This window comes from Petaurus breviceps, unplaced genomic scaffold, assembly GCF_028583685.1.
Source record: "Petaurus breviceps papuanus isolate PSGF00001 unplaced genomic scaffold, PetGlider_PUasm1.0 225, whole genome shotgun sequence".
NCBI classification, from domain to species: domain Eukaryota; kingdom Metazoa; phylum Chordata; class Mammalia; order Diprotodontia; family Petauridae; genus Petaurus; species Petaurus breviceps.
The window spans coordinates 13,038,856-13,063,417 of record NW_027185889.1 but is presented as its reverse complement, the minus strand read 5'-3'; the positions used below and the strand labels follow the sequence as shown (position 1 = coordinate 13,063,417).

At 39.3% G+C, this 24,562-nt stretch overlaps 1 protein-coding gene across 5 annotated transcripts in view; it reads right to left on the bottom strand.

The window, feature by feature from the left end:
* The window catches only part of PLEKHG7 (pleckstrin homology and RhoGEF domain containing G7), an 86,418-nt gene that overhangs the window by 42,842 nt on the left and 19,014 nt on the right, over positions 1–24,562 (bottom strand). For 4 of the 5 annotated variants that reach the window (XM_069095150.1, XM_069095152.1, XM_069095153.1 and 1 more), the window contains exons 4-5: positions 8,662–8,789; positions 4,673–4,713 (exon numbers count right to left, since the gene is read on the bottom strand). In XM_069095150.1, the coding sequence (XP_068951251.1) occupies positions 4,673–4,713; positions 8,662–8,789 (169 nt within the window). Of the gene's footprint in view, positions 1–4,672; positions 4,714–8,661; positions 8,790–13,644; positions 13,853–24,562 lie in introns of those variants that run through there. The other variant, XM_069095154.1, reaches the window with a different exon arrangement.

The window sequence follows — 24,562 nt, the reverse complement described above, 5'->3', positions numbered from 1 at the left end:
GTGTGTGTGTGTGTGTGTGTGTGTGTGTGTGTGTGTGTGTGTGTGTGTGTGATCCTACAGTATTTGAGATCTATGTTTTTTTGTTGATGTCTGAAACCATAGCAACCGAAATGTTGTGGAAACCAGTATATCAAATGAGAAAAGAAACCCAGTGAGACAATGGGCCGTAGGAGTTGTTGGGGAGTAGGTACCAGTTGGCAAATCTTGGGTCCTGCAATTATTAGAGCTTCTGAGAGCTTGGCAACCCTGAGAGCCCATACCAGGAGGTCTCTTGGTGAAGAGCGCATAAACTGCTCCCTTCCTCCAGTTATGTTAACTCTTTCAGAGAATTAGGCGACTGTGGAATAGTAGTTACCACTGAGTGCTAGGCTTGGAGTCAGTGCATTCAAATCCCACCTCTGATACTTACTAGTTATGTGACCGTGGAAAAATCACTTAGCCTCTCTGTGCCTCAGGTTCTTTATGTATAAAATGTGGGATTTGGTCTAAATCCTCTCTGAAGTCCTTTCCAGTTCTAAATCTAAGATCTCATAATCTTAGAATATGTTTAGCTTTATTATCATTTCCAAGGCTGTAATAAGCAGTTGTGTGTGTGTGTGTGTGTGTGTGTGTGTGTGTGTGTGTGTGTGTACTGCACTCGTGATTTGCTGTGGGGAGCTCCCTGGTGAGGAAACTCTACCTTTGCAGATTAACAACTGTCCTACAATTTATAGTCTTAAAGCCAGGATTCTTATCATGGAATCTATGAACTTAGGTCTTTAATATTTGTTTATAACTACAGTTCAATAGAATTTGCTTCCTTTGTAATCATGTGTGTTTTATTTTATGCATTTAAGAACTTTTTTTTTGTCCATAGGCTTCACCAGACTAGCAAATAGGCCCATGACATACACAAAAGCTTAAGAACCCCCATCTTTGAAATTTCCCTGGCCATTGAGAGGTGTGTGCAATCAGACTGTGTCAATAAAGACTTGTTGGTTGAATGACTGATATGTCAGAGGCAGGACTTTAACCCATATCTTCTTGACTAAGGGAATGGGGAGGAGGGTCTCTAGGCACTTACCAAAACCATTATAGTTTACCTCAAAGTGCAGTTTTGCTCTTAAACTAAGGCTTGTGAGTTATCCCAGAGACATTTAGATTCCTGACCCCACCACTTCCCAGAATCTCTAGCTTCCTTCTAGATTTGGTACACATGCCATCTTCCAAAGAATCCCTTGTTGACCTTCTCCCCTATTAGTACTCTGCCTTTCCTGAAATCATCCTGCATTTTCTATGTACGTTTTTCATTTTCCCAGTAGACTGCAAACTCTTTGGGTGTAGGGACTTTCTTTGTGTATTCTCACTTCATGGAACATAGTAGTGCTTCATAAATGTTTGTCAAATTGAATCCACTATAGCTGGGGCTATGATGCTATTTTGAGGATTGTAATTTTTACATAAGAATGAAATAAAAGTCTTTATTCTCAGACTCATACCTTTCCCACACATTTAGCACTCCTTCATATGTTATTCAGTTGTGTCTGACTCATTGTGACCCCATTTGGGTTTTTTTTGGCAAAGATACTAAAGTGGTTACCATTTCCTTCTCCAGCTCATTTTATAGATGAGAAAACTGAGGCAAACAGGATTAAGTGACTTACCCAGGGTCACATGGCTACTAAGTGTCTGAGAGGCCAAATCTGGACTCAGGAAGATGAGTCTTCTTGACTCCTGGCCCAGTAATCTATCTATTGCTCTACTTAGTTGCCCCATTCTATTGTATTCTAGCAGGTATTTGGAGTAGTGGATAAGAAAAAGATTATCATCAGGAAGACTAGACATTAAAACACTTACTAGCTCTGTGATCTTAGGCAAGTCACTTAACCTCTGTGCTTCAGTTTCCATATTCATAAGATATGTAAAATGTTTTGGAAGTCTTAAAGTGCTATGTAAATGCTAATTTCTATTAATTATTATTATTTCCTCCTTATTAGATTGTGAACCCCCAAGAGAATAGGGACTATGTCTTCTATATCATTTCCCTCTAGTACCTATAACATTGCATTGGTTCTTAGTAAATATTTGGTAAATAGAATCAAATATGTGCCAGGGATTTTTGACAAAAACTAGTGAAAAACCTTTAAATAAAAACTTAAAGCAAGATTGTAGTAAGAACTATTGGTTTTGACAAAAAGGTTTTAAGGTGAAGCATCATTTTAAGGTAGTGGAAAGTAAGTTCCATGGTAATAGTTCCATTGATAAAATGGGATGTCTCCCCCTATGTAAGACAGTGGATTTGGACCAGAGGATATTTAAGGTTCTCTGAAACTTTCAACCTATGATACTAAAAGTCCTTGCTTTTCCAACTGTACAGTGTTGTTCTGAGGAAAGGACTTAGAAAACCTCAAAGAAATTAGGAGATCTTATGGTTCCCCTTTAATGGTGCCATCTTGCCTACCTTTCTTTCTTTTTCACTTTCCCTATAAAAGGAATTAATCCAATTGTTTCTTGGGATGATGAACTCAATATATGTATCACACTTCTCTAGCTTTCTCCCTTAATGCAATCTAGGTCTTCATGTGGATTGATAGACAGTGTGGGGTAGTGGGTAGCAAGCTGAATGTGGAGCCAGAGGACTTGGATTTTTAATTCAGGCTTTTCCACTTATATTGCCTGAGTGACTTTGGACAAATCACCTAACCTTGCTGGGTCTCCCTTTCTTTATCTGTAACAGGAAAAGATTCAATTTATCAGTCATTTATTGAATAACTACCCTGTATTAGGCATTGTGTTAGGCCACTGGGGGATCCAAAAACAAAAGCAAAATGGTCCCTGCCCTAAAGGAATTTACATCTTATTTGAGAAACAACTCACATGAAAATCAGTATATGAAAAATAGATACAAGTAATTACAAAGTGATTTTGAACTGTGTAGGGTGGGCCAGAACTGGGGTCATCAGGAAATCTGGAAAAATAAATAAATAAATAAAAAACCAAAAATGAAGCTCACACACACACAACAACCATCCAATGATAATGACCTCTAAGGTGGTGGAGGGCTAGAGCATTGTACTTAGAGACAGGAAGATGGTCTATATAGTTATACCTCAAATATTTATTAACTATGCACCCTGGGTGAGTCAGTTTACATCCTCAGTTTCCTCATGTGCAAAAGGGGCATAATAATAGTGCCTGTCTCACACGGTTGTGAGAATCAAACAAGACAACATCCAAAAAGTGCTTTGTAATCTTTAATGTGCTACATAAATGCTAGCTATTATTATTATTATTTGAAAAGGAAAATTCATTTATTTGGTACCTATTATGTGCTAGGAATATAAAGATAAGAACCAGTCCCTACCCTCAAGGAGCTTATATTCTTTTTTTTTTTTTAAGCAATCGGGGTGAAGTAACTTGCTCAAGGTTACACAGCCAGTTATTTCTGTGTGTGGTGCTGAGTGTCTGAGCCCGGGATTCGATCTCCAGGTCGTCCCAACACTGGAGCCGGTACTCTTACTCACTGAGCCACCTGGCCGCCCCTAAGCAATTGGGGTTAAGTAACTTGCTCAAGGTTACACGGCCAGGTGTTTCTGGGTGGGTGCTAAGTGTCTGAGCCCGGGATTCGATCTCCAGGTCGTTCTGACACTGGAGCCGGTGCTCTTACTCGCTGTGCTACCTGGCCGCCCCATGGAGCTTATATTCTACTAAATTCGTGATCCTATCCTTCCTTGAGAAGATGAAGAGCTTAGACTAAATGATCCCTAGCATCCCTCCCAACTAAAAAATCCTATGATAATTAGTCAGTTTTCAAAGTAGTCAGTTGTTATTTTGCTTTTTGTCCTCCCATTCCCAATTAGTGTAACAGAGCAGCTAAGACAGGATTAGTTGTATAAGCTGGTAGACAGGTCCATTTTTAATGAAAAAAAAAAAGACAATTTTCAGCATCCTGCTTATTCCTTATTATAACCAGTAGAATTGGTGGTGCCATTACACATCTTTTTCTTCCCACTTCTCAACTGCTTCCCCTTCTTTCAGCTGCCAGAAGTCAGCTGTTCTTGCTCTTGAATACACTAGCCCTTTTACCCCCAAAACAGAAGAAAAAGGATTTGGACCATGGCAACCCCTCTTTCAAAGGTGGCCAGGCTCTGCTCTAGCAAATAAACATGCTACCAGTGTCTTGAATGAATACATTTCTGAACAGATTTAACAGAACACAATCAAGAACTCATTCAAGCCCAGCTCACTTTCCCTGAAATAGAAATGCATTTCTGGAATCCCTCTTTGGATTAGCTCATCAGTTTTGTAATACTTTAAAACAACCCAGTTCTACCAACAACTCACATAAGGACTCCTTATAATCAAATGAGCTACTGACGATGGTATATGTAGTTATAGATTTAGAAAGTTAAAGAATAACAGTATGGGGAGGAGGGGGCATCCCAAGTCAGGAGAAAGAGCTTTGCTCTTGGCAGGGCTCTTTAATGCCTGGTATTTGGTATTGTTTCAATGCACAAAGCCCCATTTGGCATGCTCTCTCACCAGTCCCACTTCTGTAATCTCATTTAAATTTCACCTGCCACCTGTCTCCATATAAAGAGGAAGAGCTGAAAGAAACACTTCAGCTGTTGGTCCTTTGTCCTAAACTGCTGGAGCTTTAATTAAAAGAGGAATTATATTAAATGACACTCACCACGCCTTTCTTGGAGAATGGCCATCTCAGCTTTTTCGGTTCTGGTAAATGAAATGAAAGAAAAGGTATTATTCTATAAACAAATGATGGATTAGCATGAGGCTTTCTGAAACTTTTTTTTTAATGAGCCAAACCAAAATTTTCCTGTTTTTAATTCTATTTCTCTCTTGAGGGAACAAAATGAGAATTTCTATTTGTTCAAATTATATAATGAAGCCTGACCTTGGAGTTAAATGCCACTTCTGATACTAAACAAGTGACTTTAACAATGTCATTAAACAAGTTACTTGCTTAATGTCTAAAAAGGCTTCTCTGAGCCTCCGTTTCTTCCTCTCTAAAATAAGATTGTTAGATTAAATGTCCTCCAAGGTCCCTTCCAGATCTAAATCCATAATGCCATGATGTCAGTTCTGCCATTTACTATCTCTCTGACCACAGACAAATCCTTTAACCTCTGTGGGCTTCAGTTTTACCATTTGAAAACGAGGGAGTTGGATGAGATATCCTTTGTCTTCCTGATGGTCTGGTTATAAATCTATAATACTATAATCTTGGTGCTTTGACTTATTGCCTACATGACTGTGGACAAGACATTTAATCTCTCTGGGCTTCAGTGTCACCATTCATAAAATGAGATGACCTCTAGGGTTCCTTCCAGTGATACCACCATCTTATTCTGTCACTTGCTATCTATATGACTATAATCAAGTCATTTAACCTTTGTAGGTTCCTATAGATGAGGAGGCTAGACTTCCAGGAAGGAAGGTTCTTTCTATAACTAAATCTATGATCTTTTAGACTGAGTAGGAATTAGGGTGACTATCAAATCCCCCAAAGAACAAATCCCACAGATTTGTTCTGTGAAGTTTGGATTCAGTCAAAGGGCCACACTTGAGGACCTAGAGGGCCACATGTAGCCTTGAGGCCATAGGCTCCCCGCCCCTGAACCATCCCAATATAAGTGATTGGATATGTGCTGACAAATCTTGAGTCCCAAGGGACTGTATAATCCAAGCTCCACTCATAATTTGGAAGTATACAGAAGCAGTGAGAAACAAAATGACATTATGAGACTAGCTACTTTCATCTGCCTGGAGATGTTCACATTGTTGACTTCCTTTCAAGTAGCTGGAATTCAAGGTGGACCAAGAAGGAAGCCATTTAAGACCAAGTAGGAAAGCTCTGGCTCACTGTTTCCTGTATATTGCCATCCCTACTTGGATGGATTTCGTTGAGTATTACTGAAACAGTACTGCAAGTGTTAATGGGACCTCTGGAAAGTCTGAGAAGAGACTCTTGGGATTAGGTGGCATGAGCTAACAGTTCTTCAAATAAAATGGACAAAATAGGCCCTGTTTACATACCTCTCTCCTTCTAATCAGATTCATCAAATGGCCCCATCTTTCAATTCAGCAGAACGAAGGTAATTATCTGGGCCGCAATTTATTGCTAATGACATGCCTCACAGTGGGTTTTCAATGGGGCCATTGGGAGATATTTGTCTGACTGAATATCCATCCTCCCTTTGCCTTTGGCCATCTCACTGATTTTTAAAAGAGGAAGGTGAGTTTTTTCTAGGCAAGTATTAATGTTAACTGTTTATTACCTGGTGTTTTAAGGTATTTATTTTAGCATTTGTTGAGTCCCACTAATTGCAATTTTTCCTTTAGAGTGAACAAAGTAATTTTTCTGTGTAATTATGATAATGGATCAAGAAAATATATCTTTGAATCTCTGCTAACATGTGGAGTCCTGACCTTTGGATGGCTCAAGAAATAGAAATTTTCAAATTGACATCTCCTATCTTTAGTCTTCCATTAATTCTTCCCTTTTCTTACCTCCACCTTTAGTTACATTCTACTGTTTGGAAGAAAACACAACATTGGATCCATCTATGATTTTGGACATGATCATTGAGTAAATGCTAACATTCCTTCTGGAAAGGTTATTTTAATTAATTTGCTGCCCTAAGGATCAACTTATCATCTCTCTGACTTCCTATACCCAAATCTCCATCCCTGGTCATTTCTCACCTATAGGTATTGCCTCTCATTATTAGAATGTAAGCTCACCAAGGCCAGGAATTATCTGGCTTTTATGTGAGTCCCCAGCCACAGTATCTGGTTTCTTTCATTCATTCATTCATGAATTAGACTGAGTTATTTTGAGGAAAGGAAACATCTTTTCAGTCATTATGGTACCTAATTCAATGCTAAGATTAGAGACTTGTTGACTTGAGCTTTCAGTTATACACCACAGAGGAATTGTGGTACAGTTTATTCTTTAACATTTCCAAGGTCAGTAATTCCATTGGTGTGGGTACTTCATATGCTAATGCAGGTTGCAACCTTTCTATGTCTTTGTGAGTTGCTATGATAATAGTAATAATTAAATCATCCTGCAGCCAAGCTGAGAATGAGCCTTTGTGAACATAGCATAGATGATTCTTTTATGACAGATATACAGTCAGCATTTGGCCATACCGAACACTTTTCCAGCTTTTATGAGACTCTCCAGAGCCTATCCTCTCTTGTTATGGCCTTCAAGAACCAAGGGTTCACCTCCGTGTCATGAGGAGGCATCAGGGTAGGGCTTCAATGCACAATTTTTTATGGAAATTAAATGCTTTAAAAAGCTTACAAGAGTGGATTCAGGTATACAGAACATGGCTTTGGTTATCATATATATATATGTCACAATCTTCAGTCCATGGATTGTGGGAGGAAGCATGGTCTAATGGAAAGAATATTGGATTAGGAATCAAGAGACCAATTATGGTCCAAGGTCTGTCATGAGCCAGCTGTGGAGGATTGGGTCCATCCCTTTGTCTCTCTGTGACCTTTTTCCTCATAAAGAAAATAAGGGAGTTGGGCCAGGTGATTTTTTAAGTATTCTAAGGTTCTGTGATTTGGATACTCTCAGATAAATAGGGGACTTAACTTGAAGACTGTAGTTATGCCTTTTTATATGACTGGACCTTAGGATCACTGTTTTCTTTCTCATTTTATAGATGAGAACACTGAGGTCCAGAGAAATGGGATGGTTTTTTTCCAGGGTCAGATAGCAGCGAGTGGCAGATCCAGGTTGTTAACATGGGATGTAGGACAACAGACCTGTGCTAAGACCTCTGCATCTTCCCTAAGATTCTATTGGTATCAGATGCAGTAAATGTTCCATCATTTCAGTTTCATAGATGGTGTGACCCTGGGAGTCTGGCCTGAAGGAACTTGTAAGACAAAGGATGGAAGGGTTGATCCTGGGATCATAGAGTCATAGACTTGGAAATTGGAAAGGACACTAGGGATCTTAAGAATACAACTTTTTCACTTTACAGATGAAGAAACTGAGGCCTGTAAAGTCTAAATGTTTTACACATGGTCATACAACTTGCAAGGGTGCAAGGGGGGCTTTGAATCGAGATCTTCCTAACTCCACATCTAGCAGTTATTCAGTATGATGATAGTGGTGGCAGTGACTGAGGGTTGGTCTTTGCAAATGGCTCATCTCATTCCCTCTTCTCTCACTCACTACCTGTGTGAACTCGGGCAAATTACTTAATCTCTCATCAGTCTTTTTTTTTTTTTTTTGCGCTTTTTGGAGGGCTATTGGGGTTAAGTGACTTGCCGTCACACGGCTAGGTTTTTTGTGTGTGTTAAGTGTCTGAGGCCGAATTTGAACTCAGGTCCTCATGACTCCAGGGCCAGTGCTCTATTCACTGTGCCACCTAGCTGCCCCCCCGCCCCCCAAATTACCTAATCTCTTGGGACATTATTTTCCTTATCTGTAAAATGTGGGGATTGGACTCAGTGGAACTTTTCAGGTCAAAGATCCTCCATACCCATTTGGGCAAACTTCCTTACAGAGACATTCCCTGTAGCTGATGGGCTAGTGCTAAGTCAAATGGCCACTTTCAAATAATATGAACTGGCTTTGCTAGGTTTAAGTCCTGTGGTTCTTCCTTCAAAAAACCAAAACCTTCTGACAGTGACCTGAATTCAGCAGCAGGGCTGGGTGGCACAGGTAGCTGGCCACTCCATCTGGCACCAGGAGATCTCCAGGGAACACTTCAAGGCCAGGTAGGTTCACAACCACTGAACTTCTCCTGTGCTGGTACAACCTGTACCCAAGACAGGAAAGGGGAGAGTTTAGTACTTTGCTTGCTGGTCCAGGCTTTGCCTGAATAAAAAACAGATACAGTTTCTTCAGGAGAAATGACAACATAAATCAACCCTGCTTCTTTTGATTTAAAAGGGTATTTAAGATGAGCCTAAATTATGCATATTTATGCAAATTATTACAAATCACCCTGTGGATGAAAGCATGGATATGATACTTGGATACTATGATACTTGGCTATCAATGTTCCTAAAGCTGTTGTTTCTGTTAGCACATTTTATGGAAAGAAAACAGATAAATGCCATTAGAGATGTTTATGCCATAAGAGACGGGTTTCTTCCTCTTCTCATTTCTAATCATAACTTTTGAATTGCTCTTAATAATGAATTCACAAACAAAAGAAGGACATATTTAAGACATTAGGTAGGACAATATTGAAGGACAATTGGATACTGTCTTACGACCTGTGGGTAACTTTCATCACTCCCCTCCCCCCCATTCTCAGAGATCAGCAGAGACTCATTCACTTTGTACACTGCCAGATGCCTTGGCATCTTGAGTGTTTCTCTGGCCTCTAGAGTATAGTGAAGGCTGTTCAGTCCTTCAAAGGTATTTCACTGGCTCAGTTACAATGCTTTGAAACTGTTCTCTACCAACAATATGATGTCTTCCTATGCATCAGGACCTTAGGAAGTTACTTTCAAGATTATTTTTTCTGATTTTTCAGATTTGCTTCAAAAAATAACTTCATGAACCCATGTGTGTAAGAGACATTGACAAGATTATTCTAGCAGATATAATCCTAGATTACACAGAATGCAAACACTAATCTCCCTTTGTTGGTGTGCAATTGTTTTCAGTTGTTTCAGACTCTTTATGACCAATTGGAGTTTTCTTAACAAAGATACTGGAATGGTTTCCCATTTCCTTCTCTGGCTCATTTTACAGATGAGGAAACTGAGGCAAATAGGGTTGAATTTGACCAGAGATACATAGCTAGTAAATGTCTCATTTTAGGAAAATAGATTTAGACCTCAATGGACCCTTAGAGGTTATCTAGTCCAACGTTTTTCATTTAACTGATGAAGCAACAGAGGCCCAGAGAAATTTACTCAAAGTCTCATGGGTAGCAATTGATGGAGGCAAGGTCTGAACCCAGGTTCTCTATCTCAAAATTCAATGGAACCCCTCCCTCCCAAACATCATTTCCGCTGATGAAACAAAAAAAGGAACTATTTTTTTTGGGGGGGGGGGCAAAATTTTGTCTCTTGGATTGAAGATATCAGAGTGTAGTGGAATAAGACCAAGATTTTGAAGCGGAAACTACCTGTGTTCTTTTGGTAAACATTTCATCCCTCTGGCCTTTAAAGAGAGAAACTTCAGTAAAGCATATGAGTGTGTAGGAGAGGGGCTGGGGAGAAGTCAGATCGCAAAGAGTTGCAAAGAGGGAGTGGTGAGGAAGTGGGAGTATTGAATAAGGACAACATTTTCAAGATTAGCAGTGAAGTCTGAGAGAAGAGAAATGGATTAGTGGTGAGAGGGGTGGGGACAGGGCTGTGTTGCTGATAGTACCCAGTAGATTTTCAAAGGTAAGCAAATCTCTTCCCTCACTCTCTTCTTCTTCTGTTCTTCCTCTGTTCTGACTGGGACTCTCTTAGGCTTCCCATGAAGGAAGGGAGGAAGTTTCTCTTTCTCACCCCTTCCCCCAATTCCCCAGCTGTTCAGATATCACAGTGAGACCATATGTGAAATTGCATCCCCAAATTCTAACAGCCTCTTCTGATAAATAGCATTTGTATAATGCTTTCGAGTGTACAAAGCACTTTATATATGCTAACTTATTTGTCTTTCTTTCCCTGAGTTAGGAGACTGATCTGTACTCTTGAAAGAAAGAGTTTTCAGATCTGATGGCTACCTTGGGTGCTTGGGAATCCATGGATGCCTCTTTTGGTGCTGGCTGACAGGAGATAATCCTTGCAGCTCTAGCTTCTCAGATGAGAGGATTTCCAACAACAGGGTGAGTCCAAGTCATACTCTGACTGGCTAAAAGACATGGACCTTGAAAAAGTTGCTCGGACAGTGCTGAGCCGAGGTGAAGTAGAAATGCCTGTTCAGCAGTCCAAAAAGTGTTGCATGTTTTCATGTATGATTCTGGGCAAGTCACAACTTCCCACAGCTCAATTTCCTCACCTGTTAAATGGAGATGTAATAGTCTCTAGGTAAGAGTAGTTGTGAGGATCAGGTGAAGTAAAGTATACAAAGTATTTTGCAAATGTTCAAGTGTTAGATAGGGGCAGCTAGATAGTGTAGTGGATAGAGCACTGGAGTAAGGAAGACCTGAGTTCAAGTCCTACCTCAGACACTTACTAGCTGTGTGATCCTGGGCAAGTAACTTAACCCCAAGTGCCTCAAAAAAAAATCTTGTTACACAAATACCAGTTTCATTGCCACCACCACCATCATCATAATCAGTCTCCTGAATTGATAGGAGTTATGAATTATTGTGTCATGTTTTAAATATTTGTCAATGTGTCTTTTTTATTTTAAGCATTTGTTTTGTGGTTGAGGAAATAAATAGCCAAATCTAACTGATACCTAAGCAGGCATCCCCTAAAACATCATCCAACTTCTGTCTATAGTCATCTTATCCTGTGAAGAGGAGCCCACAACATCCCCCAAAGCATCCATTATTCTTTTGGACTACTCTTAGTTATTAGGAAGCATGTCCTTACACTGAAATTACATCTGTCTCTCACCTATCTTCATTGCTTCATTAGCCTACTTTGAAAGCCCATGAAGAATGCGAGAAGTGTCTCAGTACTGGAAAAGGGAAAACGTTGCCTTATTTTAAAAATATGGAACCTTTAACACTATGGGACAATGAGCTTGTATGTGATTCCTGGAAAAAAATTATAGTTTTAAAAATTATCATTAAAAGTTTGATTTCTGAGAATTTAGAAAAGGAAGCGATGATCACAAAACCCAGCACAGGATCCTTAAAAAAACAGGTCATGTCAATCTTCCTTTCTTTTTTGACAAGGTTAGCAGACTGATTCATCAGGAGCATTAATCAATTAACATGAGAAAGAGATGGATATTTGGTACTGTTTAGAAGGAATTGTCTCAGAATTTGGCTGGGTTTGTACAGGGAGATGGAGTTATCTCTGAGTATGAAACAAAGAAAGGTTTGGTCATTGGTTCTGGCTGGAAATTCAAGAAGAATTTATAAAGAGCCTACATCCAATTAGAAGAAAGTATATACGTGTGATCAGAAGATTCCAAGTCTATGGCTTCACAGGCAATCTACTCCCCCCCCCCCACTTTTGTCTTACACTTGAGAAAACTGAAGTCTGAAGTTAGTAGAAGGATTGCCATTTTAGAATTCCTTGAAGGACCAAGCTGCATTGATTGACACATTTAAAAAATTTATAAGGCAAAGAAAAATGAGATAGTACGATGAAAGTTTTTTCCAAAGTAAAATTGTAATATCTATATGAAATTATTTACATTTAAAAGACATTTGCAATAGCAGCCAGGTGTCTTAGTGAATAAGAGCACTGGCCCCAGTGTCGGGATGACCTGGGGATTGAATCTGGGCTCAGATACTTGGCACCACACCCAGAAATAACTGGCTGTGTAACCTTGAGCAAGTTACTTAACCCCAATTGCTTAAGAAAAAAAAATTCAGGGGCGGCTAGGTGGTGTAGTGAGTAGAGCGTTGGCCCTGGAGTCAGGAGGACCCAAGTTAGGTTCCGGCCTCAGACACTTAACACCCACACAAAAATACTAGCCGTGTAACCTTGGGCAAGTTACTTAACCCCAATTGCCCTCCAAAAAGCATAAAAAAAAAAAAGTAAAAGACATTTGTACAGCTAGGATAGATAGGACACATTAAGTGATTTGGCCAAGGTCTTATAGGCAATATGCATCAGGGTCAGGATTTGAATCTAGTTCTGCCTCTAATGTGCTCTCTCTCTCTCGCTGTCTCTCTGTCTCTCTCTCTTCCTCCTTCCCTCCCTCTCTCTCTTTCTCTCTTCTTTCTTTCCTCTTCCCATACATACATGCATACACACATATATACATATATGCAAGCACACATATATACTCCTTCCATACATACATACTTAGATATGTACATCCATGCAAATATACATATGTACACACATATATACTATCAATGCATCCATCCATCTGTCTATCTCTCTCTCTCTCTATCTTTTTATACAACCATCTATTAATGTATCCATCTATCAGTGTATCTATCTATCTGTCTATGTATCCATTTATCTTTCCATAATACAATGCATACATATATACACAAAATAAAAACAAAGTAATTTTTGGGAATAGGGCATTAGTTAGGAAAGAATCAAGAAAGACTTCATGTAGTTGGTGCTTCAAGCAGAATTTTTAAGGAAATTAGGGTTTCTTAGAGGAATGGGCTGATCATTTTGGTAATATGCTTGGAGAACATCTATAACACCAATGCAAAGACAAAAATCTTCATTCTCTATTTTTTCATTTTGGTTGGAAAACATAACTAAAAATGTGGTCTTTAGGATTAAATTCTGGGGTTCAAATACCACTTCTCACATTTATTAGCTTTGTGATCCTGGGACAGCCCCTGAATATCTATGAACCTCACTTTCTTCATCTCTAAAATGAGGTGTTGGTCTAGATGGCTTTGGAAGTCCCTGAAAGTTCTAATTCTATACTGTGAATCAAGACAGGTCCTAAACCTAAGTGTGTGAGCAAGACTCCTGGTCATCAGGGCTCTCAGTCATACCCCAGCTCTCAGATGAAAACCCCCTCTCACCCCTCGATCATAGACCCAAACATAGCCCTCTTTTACTGACCCTGAGTTGTGCTGCAGGGACACTGACAGATCAGAGCGGACAGTTCCCATGCTACCGGTCAGGATCTCTTGGTCTCTGTCCCAGAGTCACCAGCTTCTCTTTTCTTTTCTGTCCTTTGCTGAAATATCTAAGCTCTGATGTGTGGGTGGGAGACTGCCACAATTCTGGGAATCCAGGGAATGCTTCCCCACCCCTGCCTAGTGCGCACGCGTGGACACACACACACACACACACACACACACACACACACACAGAAAGACATCATTTGAACGTCAGTAACAAAAAGCATCCCCACCCCCAACACTTCTAACTGAAAGATATGGCCCTCAAATGCAATTGGTAAGGGAGGAATTAGTCCTTGTTGATATTTTCCAAGAAAATTATAGAGGGAAGATACATATGGTAAAGGGAAAGGCATTATGTGCAATGAAATGAATGAGCTATGGGTTTAGAGTCAAGGGAACCTTAGTTTCAAACATTACCTCATGTCCTATGCTTTGGGTACCCATGGGCCAGTCATTTCACTCATCTGGAGATCAAGTTCTCTATCTGTAAAGTGAGGGAGTGTTGAACTAGACCAGGGGTCTTTGCACAGATTTCAGTGGGTCTGTGAATTTGAATGGGAAAAAACATTTTATCTTCATTTTCACTAACCTCTCATAGAAACTGAGCATTTCTTTCCTTTATGAATGTAGGCAACAAAACATCATTGTGAGAAGGGATGCCATAAGTTTCACCAGATTTCCAAAGAGGAGGACTCTGACACAAAGGGGTCACGATGCTGTGGATTGGATGATTTCTAAGGTCCCTTCTAGGTCCATAGGGTGCACTGGATACAGTTCAAACCAGTTTAGGAGAGTTAGAGGTTGAATTTTCAGTGTGAGCATTTATACCTTGGAAATCAGTAAATGCTACACATTAGGGATTGATTTATTGTTTTGTTGATTGTCTTAAGAAAATGATGGAGAAAAATATAATGCAGACTCTAGCTGTACATTGAAGAAAGACAGTTATTTAAATTGTTGGAGAAATGGAGTGAATACAAAGACACAGAAATGGGGGAAGGCTAGATGAGATCAGGGAACAGCTAGTAGAACTAGACTGAATGGAATATAGGGTAAATAAAGAATATGGATACAAGAATAGAGAGATATAGGTTGGAAATTAGGTGAGAGCTAGATTATATTGTTCAGTGGTTTCAGTCCTGTCTCTCTCCTTGTGACCCCACTTCATGTTTTCTTGGCAAAGATACTGGAGTGGTTTGCCATTTCCTTCTCTAGTTCATTTTACAGATGAGGAAACTGAGGTAAACTGGGTTAAGTGACTTGCCCAAGGTCATACAGCTAGAATGTGTTCAAAGCTACATTTGAACTCAGGTCTCTCTGACTCTAGGCTCAGGAGCTCTATCCACCGTGACACCTGGAATGTCTTAAATTATAGAGAAAGCAGATTTTTTTTAAACCAATAAGGAGCCATGGAAAGTTTTCAAGTGGGGACTGACATTGTCCAAATCCTTCTGCACCACCAAAGATTGCTTTGGCAGATTTATGAAAGACAAATTGGAAAGGGTGAGGTTAGAGGTAGGGAGACATAGGTAATGAGAGTAGGACCTAGGGTGATATCAATCTAAGTAAAAAGGAAGAAAATGGTGTGAGAGATAATGGAAAGAGAGGATTGGCCTGACATGACAATTGACTGGACAGGTATAGGTGAGGAATAAGGAAGAGTTAAATATGACTGACATTTTGAGCCTAGGTCACTGAACTTTAATTCAGTAAGTAGTTGTGAAATGTGTATTACATGGTAGACATTGCATTAGGCATTATGGATACAAAGACATTAATGAAAAAGCCTCTGTTCTCAAAGCTCTTTTTTCCTACTGGGGGTGTAGTCAAGGAAAGCAAAGATTGTTAAATAACATGACTAAAGCTACACATTTTAATTTATGTCATTTATATATTTATATACGAAATTATATATAATGCTTATGTTCCATTTTGACCAACAAGTTAATGTAAAGAGTATATATTATTATGGTCAAAATTTTGTCCATTACAAATATAGTTAAATCTAATTTTAAAAGTAGTGTGGGGTATAGGGGAAACTGCTGGATTTGGAGTCAGGAATCTTGGATAAAAATATTTACTATTCACACATCATCTGTATCACACTTAGGTCTTATTCTCACTACTCCCTTTATCCCTTTGTCCCCCTTCCCTACCATAAAATGAAGGGGTGGGATTCAAAGACTTCCCAGTGTCAATCAATCACTCAATAAACATTTATTATTTACTTTTAATATTTCTGCTTTTAACTATAAAATTTTATGTGCTAATACTACTGAGAAAAAAGTGTGTTCTTTTCTATTTCCATTCAATTCTTTGCAGATATCTATCATATCTAGCTTATCTAAAATTCTATTCACTTCCTTGACTTCTTATCTATATTTTCATTAAATTTATCCAGTTCTGAAAGGGGGAGATTAAAGTCCCCCACTATTATAGTAGTACCATCTATCTCCACCTGTAATTTATTTAACTTTTCATTTAAAATTTAGATGTTATAGTATTTGGTGCATATAGGTTCAGCATTGGTACTGCTTCATTATCAATGGTACCTTTTATCAAAATGTAGTTACTCTGTTTATCTCTTTTAATTAAATCTATTTTAGCCATAACTTTGTCTGAGATCATAATCGCCACCCCTGCATTTTTTGCATTAGATATGGGGCAGCTATAGAGTGCTGGACCTGGAGTCAGGAAGACCCATCTCTATGAATTCAAATCCAGCCTCAGATATTTACTAGCTATGTGATAATGGGCAAGTCACTTCACCCTGTTTGTCTCAGTTTCTTCATCTATAAAATGAATTGGAGATGGAAATGGCAAACCACTGTAGTATCTCTGCCAAAAAAATCTTAAAGGGGATCATGGAGACATGACTTAAAGGAATCAGCAACAACTAGTATTTACTATGCATCTCCCTCTCTGCTAGGTTCTGGGAATACAAACACAAAAATGAGATCATGCAAGCCCTCAAGGAGCTTACCTTCTGCCAGGGAACTTCAATATGTCAGGAGATTAGTAGATTACAGCATTTAGGCATAGGGGAAAGAGAGCAGATCTGGGATGTCATTAGCATAGGAAATTCCTAGGTGAGTAAACTCCCTCTACTAATGAAGATCAGTATTTTCTCTGCAACTCATATTCTTATAAACTTGTCTAGAACACAGAGAGGTCAAATAGCTTGTGTAAGGTCACACAAGGGGGGAAGGATTTTATTATGATCAGTGGGAGGATTTGAATCCAGGTCTTGCTGACCCTGTGCTATACTGCTTTTAATATAGGATGTATACAAAATCAACCCAAAGTGATTTGGGAAACATAGGGAAAGGATTAACACCTGGGAACATCAGGAAATGTCCTTTTACCTTCAAATCTGTGATCACATTCATTGTCCTGAAGAAAGATATAGATATTACTGCAAACCCTGCAGATAGAAATTTAGGCTCTGAAAGGGCCTCTGGAGTTAGCAGCTCTATTGCTCAAAGGATGCATTCTCTCAACATAACCAGCATAGAAGGAAAAGTCCATCTGTTTACTAGACATGTTCAGAGGTTTTCAGAAGCACCCAGGAAACTAATGACTCTGGGTCAAATTTTACAGCTGGTTCCTGCTTCCTTCTTTCACCTCTTTCACATCTTCTCCCTATTCTTACTTCCCCAGGAGCTCATTTCTCTTAAACTACTTTCTGACTGTCCAAAGTTCCACCCACCCCTCTTTCCTGGAACTGAAATTTGCAGTCTTTTGTGAATTCACATGAAGTTGTGAAAGACAGTCACCCTTCTCAGGTGGCATTTGCATTTTGAACAAGTCTGTAAAACTAATGTTTAAACTGGAAAACCCCAACGTCACACACTATTTTTGCTTTCCTAGTACTAGCCTAGGTAAGTACCGAGAAGTTATATGGTTTAGGATTGCAGATTTAGAGTGGGCAGAGGTCATGTAGCCCAATTGCCTCATTTTACAAATGAGGAAATAGAGGTTCACCTGAGAGGTGAAGAGTTTTCCTAGTTTCTTGTGAGTGAGAATTATAAGAAGTAGAATTTGGACCCATTGATTTCAAATCTGTTGTTTGCAACTGGAGGGAGGCTCATTACTTATAAAGTGCCTGCTTGTAGTTGAATTCTTTCACCATGGTAATCTATAAAACTAAGAAAAATTAAAAGAATAGGCAGCCTGGTCCTGATCACAGGATCTCAGGTGGACTTAGAGCTAGAAGAGTCCTGAGAAGTCATAAAGTCTAACCGCCATATTTTACATATGAAGAAACTGAGGTTCATAGAGATTAAGTGACCTGGCCAGAGTCACAAGTTACAGATGTGGGATCAGTTCAGGTCTTCCTGTTACAAATTCAGTGATCTTTCCCAGACTGCCTCTCAAAATACTCAGTTCATAGACTAGGAATCAAACCTGGATCAATTGCTTAAAAGGAAGCTTTGCTCACTCCTATACCACCAATATGACAAGCTATTAAGAATATACTTGGAAAATTGCATTGGTGTTGACAGTGTTAGATGCTTCAAAGAAATAAAAAAGAAGTGTGAGGAAAAAGTCATTAGATTTGGCAATTAAGAGATCACTAGTAACTTTGGAGAGAAAAAGGTCTCAGAAGAGCAATGAATTTGGAGGTCAGACCGCAAAGGATTGAGAAGAGGTGAAGAAGAGAGAAAATGGAGGCATTGAGTATAGATGGCTTTTTCAAAGAACTTAGCTGGGAAGATGAGGGAGATATAGGGTGATAGGTTATCAGGGAAGGCAGTATTTGGTGAGATTTTTTTTTCAGGATGAGGGAGCTATGCATATGTTTCTGGGCAGCAAGGAAGAAACTGATATGGTGACCATGAAAATTAGAGAAAGAAAGGGAATGATAGTGGGGGTATTCTGCTTGGGAAGACAAAGAGAAGGCATCAAGATTTCACATAGAAGGATTGGCCCTGGTGAGAAGGGCCACTTCTTCATCAGAGACAGGAGTAAGGAATAGTGGGATATGATGTCAAGAGGATGCTAGATGAGGAGAAAGAGAGAAGAGGTAGGTCTGGTGACTGACCTTGATTTTCTGGATAAAGTATAAGATGAAATCCTCACCTGAGGGAGTAGATGATGGGAGACTTGAGGATAGTTTGCAACTATGATGAGTTGGAGCAAGAATCAGTTATAGAAGAGTAGTATTGCCTTGCTGCAGTGAGGACCACATAAATCTGTAGTAGCCTTGATGGGTACAGTTTTGCACCTGAGATAGAGAGCCCTCCACAGAATGCTATGCTGTTAGCAGGGTGGTCTGACATATCCAGGAACTATCTGTGGTTGTGAGATCTCACATTTCAAAGTTGCCAGAACTAAAGTGAAGGATCAATTAAGGTAAAAAGTTCAGCCATGAGAGCAGATATGGCAAGGTAACCAGCAAGCAAAAACAAAAGAGATATTTTCAATTCATCACCATTTGGAGGCATAGTGTTAGGATCCAATCTAAGGTCAGATTATAGTTCATGAAACTGGTTAAAAACTAGGTCTAAACTCATAAGAAAGGCAGATATTCCAATGTGAGTTGTTGAGTGTGGTTTCTCTGTTGGTGTTCTTTTGACCCTTCATGTTTGTGGCTAATCCTGACCTGTGACACTAAATGAGTTTCAGCTGTGGAAAATCTTCCTGCCCCACTTCTCTAGCATTTCCTACATGGGAAATAGCTGTGTCTATGAAGAAGAAGACATACATGCTTTAGGAGAACATGGTATATGACAATGTGTGCTTATCTTATGCTTTTTTTGATGGAAAAATAACTTTGATTAGTGATACAGGATAGAACACAAGGACTGGTGGGTTCTACCAAGCTGAAAAGACCCTGATTGTTGTCTTCCTAACAGACTCTATCTGCTGCCCAAAGAATCAGCCTAGCCAAGTGTGGAGGGGCTGTCACCAGCAGCCTGGCCATGAAATATTGACTTTATACACTCATAAATCTAGGGCTGGAAGGAACCTGAGTGTCCATCTAATCCACCCTCTCATTTTACACATGAGGAAGTCAAGGTCCAGGGAGTTTCAGTGAACCAGATATGACCATAAATCAAAAAGGGGAAGGGCTCTCAAAGGCCATATAGTCCAACGTCCTTAGTTTATGGATAAGGAAAACAAGAAGAAATGAAGTAACTTATCCAAGTTTACACAGAAAGCTAAGAGTCAAGGCAGGATGGAAACCGGGATCCTTTGACTCCAGAACCAATATTCTTTCTGCTTTACCAATGTTACTGCCTTCTCTTAGGTCTTGGTAATTCACCATGGTAAAAACACAAAATACTCTTTAGTCCTGTGGAGCCTCCATAGATTTCCATAATGACAGTAGTAGAGTTGGGAGTGGGGTTGGGGGAAAGGAAGGGAGAAGAAAGAGAATGCTAAGAATTACAACTTTCAAATCAATTATAAAAGGTAACTAAGAGAGGCAGCATGTGATGGTCTAAAACAGGATTCCTTAAAGTTTTTCCACTCTTGACCCCTTTTGCTCAAGGAATTTTTATGTGACCTTGGGTATATAGGTATATAAAATCAAACATTTATGGATAATAAATCATAAAGAAATTTATTTTTGAAAATTCTTTAATATACATAATAATTTTACCATTTATTAAAGATGAAAGCAAATTTGCATACTAATGAGATGGATGTGCTTATTTTTGCATAAAGAATTAAATCTTGGAGGAATATTTGATACTGATATTTTGGTCATTATGCATTCAGAAACTTTTTACTGTTGCTAAATTTTTCATGACCCCCACATTCAATTATGCAACCCCATATGAGGTTGAGACCCACAGTTTAAGAAGCATTGGTCTAAAGTGAGCCAGCATCAGAGTCATGAATCAATCAAGCACCAAGCATTTATTAAATACCTACTGTGCATAATGTTTCTGCTGCTACATCAATCGGGCACTGGGGATACAAACAAAGAATGAAACCATTCCTACTCTCAGGAAGCTTATATTCTAGTGAAAGGTGGATTTGAGTTCTGACAATACTGACTGTATGACCCTGCACACGTCATTTAACCTTTCAATGTCTTCATCAGTTTTCTAAGCCTAGAAGTTGCAGATTAAATGGGGATATGCTTTGGGAGTGGGAGTTTCTTCAACAATAGTTCCCTGTACATACAGAATAGTGAAACCACAGGTCCAGAAACCACACCCCACCTCCCCAAATGCTGTAGGTACTCTGTGAAAATTTTCTCCAACAAGTGATTCATACACCATTAGATGTCTAGAACCATGTCTATATTGCCACCTTTTCTATAAATGAAACCAAAGATACAAAGAAATTGCTGTAAAATAGGAAGATAGTTCTTAGAAAAATGAATAAAGAAATTGATGAGAAGTGAGCAAATGAAGACTTTTATTTCAATCACTGATATTTCTTAGAACAGTTTGTTTATGCCAAGCACTGAGCATACAAAAACAAAAATGAGACAGTACTTACCCTCAAGGATCTTATATTCTATGGGGGAGAAACACCATGTTTACAACTAAGTGAAAACAGATTATATACACAAACAATAAAACGGGAGGAATCTGGGGGAGAAGGATACTTGAGCTGAGTCTTGAATCTAGCTAAGGGCTCCAAGGGCGCAGGGACAAAGAAGGAAAGCATTCCAGGCATGTGAAGCTTCTCTCCTTTGAGCCTGACACAGATTAGATCCTTAGCTAATAGTTGTTGACTGATCGGATCATCACGTGGAGGAAACCAGAAGAGCAGAGGGAAAAAAACCCCAAACCTTAGGCAGCAAACACTTCATGTTCTTGCCAGGAAGTGAATCACAGCAGCCAAGAGAAACATTGCTTTAGAGCACAAACTTATTTCCAAAATATTTGGGGGGAGGATGAAGGCAGATTACAGTTTTTCACTAAACCGTGAAATACATTGGAAGGAAAAGCAAACCTACAGAAAACATGGTAAGAAATCCAACTAATGGAATTATCCCAAGAGCATTTCTAGATGAAGCTAGAAGGACATGAAATGCACCAAATCTGACTATTTCCACAGCAATCAATTCTCATCATTGATGATACTGGCATGGTCACATGTAAATTGGAAGTGGTTACATTATTTGGATTCACACCACATATTTCCATTGAACTGGAAGCAATGACCATATTTTACAAAGTTATAATTTTGAAAAGTGCAACTTTAAACAAATGCAACCAATTCAGAGGAGTCATTATTCACACTACTCAGACCTAGCTCAGTAACAGAACAGTTTGGTGAAGAAATGACAATGACATTCAAGAAAATGAACTCAGGAAATAGATCTGGCTACAGAGGAAATCCTATGCAATTGTATAGATACTAAGGATTTATTTTCTTTAAAAAAACCTTTTTTTACAGATGTTTGTTTTTAACAACTTTATTTCCAAGAACATTTCCTCCCTCATTTCCCCAAAGAACCAACTAACTATAATGAAGAATAAAAAAAGAGAAAAAAAGACCCATTCATCAAAACTAACCAATACCCCAATTGTGTCTGAGAGTATATAAAATGCTCTAAATTCTTAGTACTCCATCTTTGGAAAGAAAGAGGACTGGATCTGTGATTTTCTGGATATAAGAAACTCCCTAGGCCAATGGAGGTTAACACTTTCTCTGTACCTTAAAGTCTTGAAGAGTGTGTGACCCTGGGCAAGATACTTACCTTCTCCTAGCCTCAATTTCCTTCTCTGTAAAATGGGAATAAAAGTAGCACCTGACTTAAGAGGTTGTTATGGGGACCAAGTGAGATAATAGATGGAAAGTGCTTTGCAAACCCTTTAGTGCCATAGTTGGGCCATCTCCAGTAGTTGTTTTGCCACTGGGCTCCTACGACTCTGGAAAGAGTGAGGCTGATGCTTTTGTGCAAGTCAGCCTCACTTGCACCCAGTTCCTTTGCAAATCAGGACATTTCCCTCTTGATGCCATCAGTCCTCTTCTAGACCTGAAGGACCAACAGCAATGGCTACTATGAGGCTAAGTGATTTGCCCATGCTCACACAGCCACCCAGATCTCGTGGGCTTTGGAGCTAGTCCTCTATCCACAGTGCCACACTTCCTCTCTGCCAAGACGGGAGGAAGGTACCTCTTCTTTAGGACCAGCCTTGGTGATTATAATAATACTTGGGCCAATTTTTTTGTCACTGTTTTAATTGTTCTCATGAAGAATTGATTTTCAAGATAGCTTGAAAGAAGACCATGATTTCCAAAAGAATGGAAAAGAGCATGACTAAAAATAAGAGGTATCTTCTTTTTTGTTGTTGTTTTTTGGAGGGGGTAAGGTAGGGCAATTGGGGTTAAGTAACTTGCCCAAGGTCACATGGCTAGTTTTATGTTAAGTGTCTGAGGTCAGACTTGAACCCAGGTCCTCCTGACTTCAGGGTGGGTACTCTATTCACTGTGCCACTTAGCCATCCTAGAGGTATCTTCTAATAAAAAAAGACAGCTTAGAAACCAAGAAGACCTGTGTTCAAATCCTGCCTCTGATACCTACTGGCTGTGAGAGCCTGGGCAAGTCACAAAACCTCTCAGTGCTCTAGGCGACTCTCTAAAACTATAAATTACCAAAGAGGTACTGACCCGGAGAGGTGGTACCTGGGAGTACCTTATACTAATAAAATCACAGGTCTAGTCCCTATTCTAAAAATGCCCAAGAAGATAGCAACTAATGACCCAGGTTGCTACTTTCTAATCTTTCTAAAATCTTTATGAGAATGGTCTATACATTTATCTATCATGACCTCACTGAGGAAGTAAGGAGAGGGCAGCAGGGCTTACCAAGATCCTTCTCAATAGCAGAGGGCATCTTCCCAGGCACACAACTGACCCCTCCAGTTCAAGGTACCAAAGACCTTACTGTGTATATTGGTTGTTGGTTACAACACAGCACTTGACCTGGTAGAGTCAAATCCAAAGCCTTTAATGCCCTCCTCATCTCCTAAGGTGCATCCCACCATATGTTAAGATCAGACAAGAGGCTTTGACAGATGTGGCCAGAAATGACTTTTTTGCTGTGAACCTCTGACTTCTGTGACAGAATATTTACTGTTGATCATGCTGGCCAGACACATATACTAGGAAGAAATTCAACTAGTTGAAGATTATCCATCTTAGCCCTTGTTTGTTGAATTTCCTGTCACTCTGGATGAATCCCAGGTTTTTTGTTTGGGAAAGACTGCTTAAAATGGTGCATACCCTTTGACCCAGCAATACCACTTCTAGGTCTGTATCTCAAAGAGATAATAAAAATGGGAAAAGAACCCACAAGTACAAAAATATTTATAGCAGCTCTTTTTGTGGTGGTCAAGAATTGGAAATTGAGGGGATACCCATCAATTGAGTAATGGCTGAATAAGCTGTGGAAGATGCATGTAATGGAATTCCATTGTTCCATAAGAAATGATGACCAGGCAGATTTCAGAAAAACCTGGAAAGACTTTCTTGAATTGATGCTTTGTGAAGTGAGCAGAACCAGTAGAACACGGTATACAACAACAGCAACACTGTATGATGACCAAGTATTTGATAGACTTAGTTCATCTCAGCGATGCAAGGATCTAAGACAGCTCCAAAGGACTCATGATGGAAAATGCTTTCCACATCCAGAAAAAGAACTATGGAATCAGAATGCTGATCTATTTGTTCTCTCTCTCTCTCTCTCTCTCTCTCTCTCTCTCTCTCTCTCTCTCTCTCTCTCTCTCTCTCTCTTACACTCGCACGCGTGTTTCTTCTTTCTTGTGGTTCCTCCCATTGGTTCTAATGATTCTTTACAACATGGCTAATGTGAAAATATGTTCAATATGAATATATATATATATATATATATATATATATATATATATATATATATA